The sequence below is a fragment of the Anopheles funestus genome, chromosome 2RL, assembly GCF_943734845.2.
Source record: "Anopheles funestus chromosome 2RL, idAnoFuneDA-416_04, whole genome shotgun sequence".
Classification (NCBI taxonomy): Eukaryota; Metazoa; Arthropoda; class Insecta; order Diptera; family Culicidae; genus Anopheles; species Anopheles funestus.
In genome coordinates, this window is record NC_064598.1 from 46409187 (window position 1) to 46421823 (window position 12637).

General features: G+C 42.2%; 1 protein-coding gene across 6 annotated transcripts in view; it reads left to right on the forward strand.

Moving 5' to 3' along the window:
• The window catches only part of LOC125765399 (serine/threonine-protein kinase minibrain), a 54671-nt gene that overhangs the window by 34652 nt on the left and 7382 nt on the right, over window positions 1-12637 (forward strand). For all 6 annotated transcript variants that reach the window (XM_049430454.1, XM_049430458.1, XM_049430456.1 and 3 more), the window contains 5 exons: window positions 6518-6686; window positions 6770-6937; window positions 7064-7237; window positions 7806-7918; window positions 7988-8567. In XM_049430454.1, coding sequence (XP_049286411.1) covers window positions 6518-6686; window positions 6770-6937; window positions 7064-7237; window positions 7806-7918; window positions 7988-8567 — 1204 coding nt within the window. The remainder of the gene's footprint in view (window positions 1-6517; window positions 6687-6769; window positions 6938-7063; window positions 7238-7805; window positions 7919-7987; window positions 8568-12637) is intronic.

Consider the following 12637-nt stretch of genomic DNA (forward strand, 5'->3'; position numbering starts at 1 on the left):
CATTGTCGTTGAGTAGTACTACTCTACTATCAAAATAATAGGGAGGACATAGATTGAAATAGAAGGGATAAGTGGATTCCATGCAAGATGAAGCAGCTGTAGAAATCTCTTACGGATGCAATTATTTTGAAGTACTAGCGATCGATACTTAGAGCAAGGATTTTTCTGTCTTTTTAAACACATGTTCCGTCCATCGAGATGTTAATTGTTTCGATTGTGCACAAATTGCTAGTAGAAATTTGACAACCATTTTTTATGCCTTTTGTTTTTTTGTGTATGTGTTGATGGTTTTGTTTCGTTAGATTTGATAAATAATACTATTTGACAGTTTTAAATGTACATCTTTCCAATGTATGTAAATGCAACAGCAATGAATGGTTAAGTAAGCGGATAGATATTGCTTTTGAACGGAGTTTCTCGTTTGTCCGTTTCGCATATCCTTCGGGATATTAGCGAGTGCGTCCTTGTGTCCTCGAACCTGCCGTGGAGGAGGGGCTTTTTTGTAGTTACAGCCCGATCTATGTATGCGGACAGTTGAACAGCTCGCACCAACAGAAGTTAACCCAATCCGGACATTCTTCGCGTACGATTTATTACCACAAAGTGACGGCGAAAGAAATTGAAATTCGAACGGCGTGCGAGCTCGCGTTTTGTACTGCTTCTCGCCTGCTTCGGTTTTAGTTTCAGTTCCATCCCAGTCCCGTCCTCCAAAACTTCCCCCTTTCCAGCTTTCGGGTGAATCGGTACGGTGGGTGCGCGAACCTTTCATTATTGGAATTTTAATGTAAATTCTTTCACATTTCGTCATGACGTTTGGCAGCAGTTGGGGCCGAACTACGGGAGCGCAGGAGAGAGCTGTGCCGGGACTGGTGTCCCAAGTTTTTTTTTCTTCGTAAATTTCATGTGCCGACACCATCCGTTTGACACTTATCCGGGAGTATTCAGAGAATTGTTAATATGAATTAGTGGAAGTGACAGATATGTCTGTTTTATTGTTTTCTTTTATGTCACTTTAAGTGTTTCATGAATTTAATACGTAAAAATTAACGTACATTTTGTAAAAAAAAACAGACCATGAATGAAAAAAAAGAATCGATTCCATTTGACATAAGACGATACTACAGAACGTGTATCAAGCATAAAAAACGCTTTATGTGATTGCACGGTATTGCATGCGGTCAATGAACCTTTTCATCAGCCCACCAAGCAATCAGCAGCCCGATGCTGGTTGTATGCACCGAGCAAAGGAAACAACAACGAAACAGTAAAAAGAAACAACACCCGAATGAAACAGATACGATCGCAACAGCACTTGTTCCTGGCCATTGGCCAGCAGCTGACGTCGAAACAGTAAAAATAGGATATTGTAGGTAACAAAAAAAAAGAACACTGATCAGAGCCGGCGCCCCAGACAATCTCTTGCCCCTGTGTCGAGAAAGCAATCGAAGCGGCATCTATCATACGGAGACGTAGTAATATTAACTGCAGATCTATCGCACCACATCCAGATGGTAGTGTAACCCCCTTTCGGCAGAGTACTATTGCTCCAATCGACCGTCTCGTTCATTACTGAATACTTCATCAAACAATGGTAGATGAGCCAAAGGGATGGTAGGTGCACAGGGAACAATGCGAGAAAACTGTGAGTTAATGAGAAGCTCAAGGATGCTTTATAATAGGGCCAAATATTGTCTCCCTCTTCGGCACTGTCAGCCTTCCTGTCTCTTCGCCTTCGTACGGTTATGTTTCTGCCTCTCTGTGGCAGATTATTTGTTAGCATTGACTAGTGGGGTTCTCATTCCATTCGGTACGTTACTTTACCACTTTCCGCTGGTGATTCCACTGTTGGTTGCCAAGCTGTTTTATTCCGTTCCATTTAATTCATGACTTATTTCTCGACTCTCAGCTTTCGAATTGACCACTTGTGGTCAAACAGTCGTTATCATAAGTAACCCGGTGAAAGGGTGAAATGTTTGTTGTGTTTTTACCTTTTTTTACTGCAAAACGGATAATTGGGAAGAAAGTTATATTGTGTATCGCGTTAATGTGCAGGAACACCAGGCGTCTCCATTTGTTAAATTTTATTTTTCTGTATGATTTTTTGTTAACAAATATTTGTTATACTTTGCATTTTTATAGTGATTTGGATATAAGATTTTTTTTTGACAAAATACGTATCAAAATTATGTCGACTTCACAATCACACACAACCCCAGTTGTCTCCAGTTGTGGGTATTGCGCGTTTTGCTTTTGCAGTGTGCGACGTTGGCTAGCTGTTGGCCGCTCCAAAGCAAACGTGTGCACACGATATCGATTTTCTTCCGACCCGACAGCAACAGCAGCAGCAGCAGCAGGGCAGCATCATCAGCCAACAAGCATCAGCGCACATATAAGGGTGGACGCGTCTGTCGTTGTGTGTCGCTGCTGGTTCCGCGCGTTCGTGTACCTCGTGTCGCTTCGTTGGTGGCGCTCTAGGGAAAGTCCGCGTGTGGTGTAAGTGCCATCGTCGGAATTTTCCTCATTCTTTTTTTTCTTTCTTGTTGTTGTCTTCCTTTTCATTCACTCCCGTTGTTCACTGCATTCTCGTTCCATCAATCTATCTCTCCCTCTTTGTCGTCTCTCTCTCTCTCGCTCTCGCCTTCTCTCTTTATGTTTTGCTTCCATCCTAAGTTTTGTCTTCTTTTCAATTTTTCCACCATTCCAATCCACTCGGTCGGCACAATACCGGTTGTCCGACGCTTCGGAGCCGCATCACAACGCATTGCCTTTCCTTTCCGTCTGTCGCCCTCCCCTTACCCTCCTTCCAAACGGGTTGTGTGTTGGTAGTGGTGCCTGTGACTCAATGGTACGAATCTCCCATTTCGGGGGCTCCATTTTCCTGTCGATGGCTCGTAGTCGTATCTGTGTGTCTGCACAAACCGACTCTGGTGCTGCTGTTGGTCGACGGTTTTTCCATCGGTATGTTTGATGAATTTTCCTGTTGGTGGTACAATTTTTGCTGCCCGATTCCGAATGCTAGATGCATGCTGGCGCAACGAAATATGGTGGTTAGGAAAGATGGTGTTTATCCGTTTTAATGTCGTGGTCGATGCAACGATGGAAAAGACAATCAAATGGTTGTTTGCGTTGCAGGAAATGGTGCACTCTCTGAACAACCAGGCGTCTCCATCTAGTATATTCTTTATTAAAAAAACTTTTCTATAACTGAGAAGTTTTTATTTATTTTTTGTATTTTATTTTATTAAAGGGACTTTTATTAAAATTGTCTAATATAGAAGAAAAAAGCAAACTAGAAACAAAACAAAATTGCATATAATATATGAGGAACTTAATGTGACTATATGCCAACTTTTGTGTCGGTGAGTTATTGCTCATTATCGGGGGGTTTTTTTTTCACTACAGTCAAAGTATACCAACTCTAACATCGCAAAAGTAGCAAACACCTTCTGCTTGGTGCACTAACAGTATGACTGTGTGTCGGTAAATGCACTACCACAACGGTACATTTGACCGTACACGCTGTATGCGAATAGTTTCTCAGTGGTGGTGATGCTAAAGCATCCTAGATTCATCTCCACCATTGTGGGGTGGACCGTGTAGCAGAAGGAGGGTAATGGAGCGTTATACAGGGTGTGCAGACGGTGGCACACGCAGCTGACACGATGCAGCAGATCTCACAGATGAGACGCTGCTGCAGTCGGACGATCGATGATTTATGACAGTCAGCTTCAGCTGCGTCGCGTTTAAGATGAAGGATGAAAATGTACATATAAACTTATGTATATATGACAGCGAGAAAATTGATATCGATATAGCGAGAAACACGTTTAGCAGCAGTGTTGCTAATCTTAAAAACTTCTCCATGTATGGATTTGTGTCGAACTGTTTTTTTATATTGTATTTTGAAATCGTTTTTTTTTCATCATCCGGAACCATCATCCGGTTAAAAGAGAGAAAAATCGAGCTAGGAAAAAAGGGATGCAGATTTTTTTTTTCTAACATACGGAGATGCTGCCTATATTATTACTATGTTGACGTTCATTTGCACTCATCGCGACAGACGCTTTTTCCTTTGCTTCCGTCGGCTAGAAAAGCTGTCACAGACAATTTCCATCCATCCATCCATCCAATCCCAACCGTCTGTTGGTTGATTTTTCCCAGGTTTAGGGTGGCACTGTCTAGCCTCCCCACATCACAACCACTCTCTCTCCTCCTTCTCCTCCTCCTCCACTTCATTTCTCTTTGCTTTCTTTCCGCCAGAGAAGGGTGAGAGGAGGGAATTAGTGGACGAAAGGGATCATCTGTCGTTGTGTGTGCGAGAGCGCACTTGCTTTTATCAGGTGGCACCTGATATTACACTGTATATATGGGTAACGCACACCAGTGCACACGCATCGTTTCCCGCTTTTGGTATGGGTTCCCGGTCGCCATTCCAGGCGCTCTCGGGGATAGCGAGATGGACGAAAAGAGAGAGAGAGAAAGAGAGAGCGAGAGAGAAAAAGAGAACAGTGTAGCTGAAGTGGTTGTCGCGACGGAGGTAATGTTCCCTGTCCGTGCGACAGCCTGCGCGAGAAATAGGTTAGGGAAGGTCAGAAAGACGCACGTTGCCCGATGCCAACGTTCCGCTACGTTCCACAACCATTTCGACAAACCACGCTCTTATCGTGGTCGAAAAGTCCTACGGGACATACGTGCTGTGTGCGTGTGTGTTAGTATGAGTGCGTTTTTCACGCAAGAAAATGTATAGCTAGGGCTTGGTTAGTTTCGTCTGTATGATGTCTGCTGAGAGTGCAATGTCTCGCGATTGTGCGAGAGTCGATCGACGGGAGCATTGGACGCTTGTACAGCATTGGGAAATAGACGAGTTAAGACGAGATGGGGTTGAAGGTCGGTCTGTAGATGGTGATTAATCGTATCCTGGTATGACTATTCTTCGGGAAGAATAATCATCTATCCAGACGAATGAATAGAGCAAGAAGTGAGAGATTATTCTCTCGACGAAAGAGAGACGCCAGAGAAAAAGGACACTCAGCACAGACAGTTTGCCGTTGATGGGAGAGATTTTGATCGTTCAGTTATTCGCATCATACCCCTTTACGTGTGTTGCCCGACATGATGATGGTGTCTCTTCCGGTGTGCATGTGTGCATTTTAGCGCCAGTGAATGTGTTCCTGCATTCGTCTAGTCGGGTGGATACCTAAGAAGGTTTTGCTGTATGTTTTCCCTTCAGATAGTAGTTGTATTGATAGCCCTTTTATAAGCATTTCTTCATCGCTTCATGCTTTGCGGTGATGAAACTTGACCAGTTGGTTGATGAGTTATTTATTGTTTGAAAAAGAATCAACTTTACTTTGTACAATGTTATGATGCTTTAACTTCAGCAATAATTAATAATAATTAATAGTTTTCTGTTTTTGATAATTACGAAAAACTCATTTTAGATAGTGATGAAAAACTGGTTTTTGTTCAATTAAATTTTACTTTTTATCTTGCATACCAAAACAGAATAATATATTAATTTCAAAAAAAAATTATTGCCTTTACTCCCAACACAAACGACATCGAGGTATTGGAGTTGAAATTTTGTTTTTCATCCAGTTGTTTCAGCGATGTCTAATCCAAAATGTATTAAGTTTTTTGTCCGCACAATTCACTCAGCTGTTTACTGTGCCCATACCCAGATTAGAGAGTTTTCTTATCATTATTTCTACTTTCGTTATATTTGTTGTTATGAAAAATGCACAAAGACACAATAATGGGTCGCCTAGAGCTGTTCATGATTGTATTTTTTGGCAAATTTTTTTTGTGATTCTCCCACACATACACACATCCCGAACCAGTGAGCCTTCTAACCCAAAACCTAACTGATCGCTTTTCTAGCCCCTGGTACATTCACTGGAACGAGTTTGCTCTTTCTCCGGTACTCTGTACGTGCCCTCGAGGAATCATTCGGGAATGTCTGGGATGTGATGGCTTTGGCTCGTTCCTTCGGGTACGGAATGTTGCTCTTACCACTCCCGTTCCTCATCATCAACGTTGACGGGGCAGCGCACGATTTGCTGCAACATTCTTTTGTTCTCGCTCGGCAACATAATGCAAGTGACAGGCGAAAGAATCGGAGACTTGTGTGAGCGAAACTTGTCCACAAACGTACCGCCGACACAAAGTGCTGCAGTCTGCAGTGGAATGCGCGCGGGCGGTATTGGTGATGATGCGGTGCCGGTGACGGTGGCAGCCACACGATGCCATCTTGTACACTGCGCTATACATGATGCTGGCGCCTAATGGTAGCGGAAGGTAGCAAAAGATGTATACCGGGTGGTGTAGGAAATCTCTTATCCCCACCAGCTTAACAATATGCACCGACGAAAAGAGACATCAGAATTATGAGGAAAATGAAGGGGGAAAAAAGGCCGAAGAAAATCTTCTCTTCAAATGCCGCAAACAGGCGTGTTAGAATCCGATGCGCTAATGTGACGTTTAATTATTTTTTCTGCTTCTTCTTCCCATGCCACAGGTTTACTATGCCAAAAAGAAGCGGAGAGCTCAACAGACCCAGGGTGAGGATACGTCCCACAAAAAGGAACGGAAGCTGTACAACGATGGCTACGATGACGAGAATCATGACTATATCATTAAGAATGGCGAGAAGTTTCTCGATCGATATGAGATCGATTCGCTGATCGGTAAGAATGGCACATTTCTCACGTTTCACCTTTCTGCTCACCGTTCATTAACGTATCACTCTTCACTGGAACGTTCTACACAGGCAAGGGAAGCTTCGGACAGGTGGTGAAAGCGTTTGACCACGAGGAACGCTGTCAGGTGGCGATCAAAATCATCAAAAACAAGAAACCCTTCCTAAATCAAGCACAAATCGAGGTCAAGCTGCTAGAAATGATGAACCGGGCCGATGTGGAAAATAAGTACTATATCGGTAAGCATTCGTTTATATCGTTGTTCCGTTTGACATGGAACGATTTGTCACTATCCCGGAAGTGTGGAAAAAGGAAGGAAACGCATACTAATGGATGGAACCGTCCCTTTTTCTTTGCCATTACAGTTAAGCTAAAACGACACTTTATGTGGCGAAATCATCTATGTTTAGTATTCGAACTGTTATCCTATAATTTATTCGATCTACTGCGCAATACAAACTTCCGCGGCGTATCACTGAACCTGACGAAAAAGTTTGCCCAGCAATTATGTACGGCGTTATTATTTTTAAGTACACCAGGTAAGTTGAACCGCCGGACATTACCGGTAGTATATACTAATTATTGTTTGTATATTGCTTGAGTTGGAAATATATAATTATAAGCTAGAAAATCAAAGTAAATTTTGGAATTTTGCATCCTGCAATGAAAATGAGTTAAATGATGCCATTCACTTGAAGGGATACAAATCAAGAATGAGTTTCAAATCTCTACGTTAACTATCAATTCACTCAGAGTCAAACAAAAATAGAAAACTAAAAGGATAAGATATGAATGCACTATAAACAAAATTCCATCACTTTTGTGAAATTTGTACTAGATATTCTTGAAACCACAAGCCTAGAGAGAATGAAATATAACCAAATTTACGAATTTTCCTAACATACTTACTCTATATGTTCACTTAAATTATATAATACATGTATTAGCCATCTAATGTACTAGACATGCTTCACTCTGGCTCATCAAGCATAATTTATACAAAATCAACTCAATATAGCTCTTGCTTCTTGATGATCAACGCACGTTTATACACGCGTCTTGCTTACAGGAGAAATTAATAATCGATGGTGTTTCCGTCTTTTCCAGAATTAAATATCATACACTGTGATTTGAAACCTGAAAATATACTACTTTGTAATCCAAAACGATCAGCAATTAAGATAGTGGATTTCGGCAGCTCCTGTCAGTTGGGACAGCGGGTAAGTATTGTATCGAAATGTGAATCGGCTCTATACTAACCTGGCATATTATCAAACTCTGTCTTGCAGATATATCAGTACATACAATCACGCTTCTATCGATCGCCAGAAGTACTGCTGGGGATACCGTACGATTTAGCAATCGATATGTGGTCGCTCGGCTGCATCCTCGTCGAGATGCACACCGGTGAGCCATTGTTCTCCGGCTCGAATGAAGCCGACCAGATCAACCGGATCGTGGAGGTGCTCGGTATGCCGCCAAAGCACATTCTCGACCAGGCGCACAAAACACGCAAATTCTTCGAAAAGCTCCCGTCGGACGGTAGCTACGTGCTGCGGAAGACGCAAAACCAGCGAAAATACAAACCGCCCGGTTCGCGCAAGCTGCACGACATACTGGGCGTCGAGACGGGCGGCCCGGGTGGCAGACGGCACGGCGAGCCGGGACACAGCGTATCGGACTATCTTAAGTTTAAGGACCTCATCCTAAGAATGCTGGACTACGACCCGAAGACACGGGTTACACCGTACTATGCCTTGCAACATAACTTCTTCAAGCGAACCTCGGACGAAAGCACCAACACAGCCAACACGATCAGCTCGCTTAGCACGAGCCCATCGGTCAGCACACAAGATCAACCCAGCCATGGTGAGTATGGGCGTCAACGCCGCAGCCAGCTGCCTTTACCACCGTCTGCTCTACGCGAGGATAAGGCCACTCCGAATGTGGTTCCTTTACCGTCCCAACCAAGTGCCACTGTGTCCTCCTATAGCTCCTATCACCCTTCCACTTTCCTTGCCGCTAAGAGCGGTGATCATCGCTATCACCAGCAAAAGCCTAAAATGCAACCAAAGCTTGCACACTCAATGTTGCCATCGGTCAAATGCTTAACATCTACTTCATCGTCGTGTACGTCGTCATCCTCATCAACATCGTCATTATCGGCATCATCCCTGTCTGTCTCAGCATCTGCCTCCGGATCGGCCTCTTCCACCTTGTCATCCGTATCAACTAGTGGTGGCGGGATCGGTGGTTCCGGAATAATTAATAAAACGACGAAATCTTCCCAACCGGAACTCGACGACAGGTTGAAAAAGATACACATTGTCCATCAACCGACTGCAAACGAGAAGGCTTTTCTTTCGTCTTCTTATCTGAAGTAGATGGGCACTTTCGTGTACACAAACATGTAATGAAGTTTTGTGTAGTTGAAGTTCGTTTTCAATCTTACCTAGCTTCATTCCTGTTATACGAGCGCATTTACTTGTGATGCGCAAAACCAGCGTACGGACGGCAGTATTCGTGCGGACGTGCTACTAACTAACGATAGTCAGAGAGGGCTTTGAGTTTCTGTTTTTGTTTTAAACACATACACACAAACAAGACAATACTGCGCTGGAAATCCAAATGACGCTTAGTTTAGCCGCCGCTCAAAGGTGAATTGAAAGTGTTTCTTTGCGTTTGCGTGCGTGGTGTGTTTTGTTTCTACGCGTGTTTTGCGTTGCTAGCATAAAAGCAATAAACACTAACAGAGGCTATGTTTCTCAATAATACGGTATACTTGCCATAATACTGCTTGTAATGTATGTTAACGTCTAAATTTGAGTGTGTTAAGTTGTCAATTTTACCTCCTTCCCGTGTAGAAAGTTCGTTACCGAAGTTAGTGGCCGTGATATCGCACCTTGTTTACGGTTCTTTCTTCTCTTCTCTTTCTCTCTCTCTCTCTTTCTCTTTCTTTCTATACGCATATCCGCTTTCCGTGGTCGCTTTCTAACACTTAACATGCATCCCTTTCCCACGCCTTCGGGTGCGCTTAACATTGGCAGACGAGCGTCGATGACTCGAAACGGAGGATAATAGCCGGCAACAGCAAGCGCAACCGCAACCGACGGCTCCTCAAGTACATCGTAATAACAGTAGTAAATAGAATCAACCTGTGCTCGACAGTTTTGCAAACCATGTTCTACTACTAACCCGCACAATCGTAACAGCATTCAGCAATGGAAGGTATAGAAAGACGATAGGCGAGTGTCGTAGGAAGCAGCTGGTTTAGATAAACGTGTTGGAAGCAGGAACGGTCTGGCATCATCACGAGTCATGGCAAGGGGTTAAGGTTAGAGCCACCATCCATTCGAGGCTATCATCTAGATATCAGCACATCTTTTATAAATTAAGGTTCTTTTTTTCTAAACCCAGAAACAAACGTTTATATGCCTAACGCGGATGAATTGCCATGGATGAAGGAGCATGTAGAAAGCTACTAGGGGATAAATGATCAATTGAGAAGAGCAATAAACAAACGGTCGGAAATGTTAATCGATATTGGTACCAATAAGTAATAACATGTAATTTTCCTCCCCCATCCTAAAAGGATGAAAAGAAACCAAGAACAAAAAAAAACACACACACACACACTCCCCATGATTATCCATCGTCAGTCGTTCATTCGTGATCTTCCATAGGTGTGGTTTTGTGTATGCATTGTTTTTGCATTGTGTCTTTTCTAAGTCGATCAGTATTTTAGTTTGTGTGAAAACGAGATGGGAACGACAAAGCTAGGGAGATCATATTGTAAGCGAGAAGATTGATGTTGGGATAATGCAAACGGCGTTGTAAGGCAAAACGGATGGGAGTAAGTGTAGACAAATTGAAAATTGAACCTGACGAAACCTGCAGTGTCAAAAGTGAAACTGTTGTACATTGCAATAGTACGGTTGTACGATACAAAACAAAACAAATAGTAATGGAAATAATTATACAAAAACATACATACAAGAGACAACACACAACAAACAAACAAACACCTTTTTTAAACATATAAAATACAAAATATATAAATACGCGCGAAGAAATAGATGAAAGAGAGTAAAAACTGGACAAAAGCCAACAGAGCAGGTATGAACCTATATTTAGTGAAGAAGCGAACACATGGTAGAACGCATCCTGCATTAACACATAGCAAAAAAAACCAAACCCCATAAATTCAACATTATACCCATAGTAAAAAAAAGCAAACTGCTGTCGGTGGAATCTTCGAAGGTATTCGAACGATATAGAAAGGACAATTGTAACTGACAAACGATTCGGCTACCGGTGTGTAGAAACGAAAGCAAAACATTGCGAAACCAACAAAAAAAACAAACAACAAGTACCAGAAGACTTTAGATTATAGCAAGAACAAGAAAGTTATATTTAGCATGGGGGGAATATAGAGAGAAAACGGGGGGTTAAAACGGCCACACAGAACACAGATTGTAAAACAAATCATAGCGGCTGCAAACTGTTGCCGCCGCTGCCCGGTTACACGCTGTTACAGGACAACAACCAATCATGACACTACTCCGACTGATTTGCATGTAGAAAAGCTATAGACTATTTCGTATATGGATTGAAATGGAATTCAATTTTTTGATTTTGGGTGTACACATTTTTGATATTGGGTATGATGATAGACGAGCCTAAAAAGCATAACTTCCTCATACAAGGTCAGGTATTATGGAAGGAAAAAAGAAATGGAAACTAATTATGAAAGGTTATTAGAAAACGATCAAAGCTGTACATCTCAACCAGTGAGACAGGCACACAGACAGACCAGAATTGGAGAATATTGATTCAAAATGGTACTGTCCAAAAGTTTGTCTATCAAAAACATATAATAACAACACGACATAATAGATTCTGTACGATACGTTTCATTGTAGCATTCGATTGGATTATTATGGGTATAATTTTTCTTACGAATTTGCACCGTATTGCCGGTGCAAGGCAGGTCAAAAGTAGAATCAAAAGTTTTTAAATCATCTCCTCCCTATCCTGTCTCCATGGCTTCATTCTGCAGTGAAGGGAGAAGTGGCGGAGGTAAATGTAGCAGTGAAAGTGGTCTCAAGGGAAATGTTGACAAAACTAAAGAACACCTAACAGGCACTAGGATTATTGTGCATAATTATTGTGCACACACTCACACACACACATGACATAGCAAATCTATCCAGTACTACTTATGATTATCGAAATACCTGCATCATGTTGTTATTACGTCTCCTTCATCTCTCTTCCTAATGTACCACACATGCATTATCTTTCACACTGCATACATACATACACAAACACACCACAAAACACATGGATAACAAACGGTGGGAATAAATAATGGTGTCACTAAACGGGTGGAAGAAGTAAAAGAACCAAACCTGACTACAAGTACCATAACATACAAAATAGTATAAAAAAGAACTAAAGTGAACAGTGAACCAGGAGTGAGTGTTAAAATGGGAGGCACAGCTAATGAGGAGGGCGAGAGAATGCTTACGCAAATGGGGCATCACAAAATGCCCAACCAAGTCTCTCATGCTGCAGTGCAGCAGCAAAAGCGCACGGTTTGAATGGACGTAAGCCGATGGCGATGGGGACAGTAAAGCAAGCAATAGCACATAATCAAATGAAAACGAGAATGCCAAAATGCAGTTTTTAGAGTCTTAAAACAAGCACATTACATCAAAACGCATACTTCATGAACCAATACAAGCAGAACAGTTAGGTGTGTGATGGTTGGTGGATCCGCTGTGAGACAATTCAACAAGATAGGGTCGCATTAATACAAGCTGCTTTAGGTACAGTAAGGATAACAACAAAAGAAAAGCGAAAGAAAGATAAGAAAAGGTAGAAAACGAATCAGATCACATCTGTTGCTGGAGGCCACACTCTTCTAAACATAATTT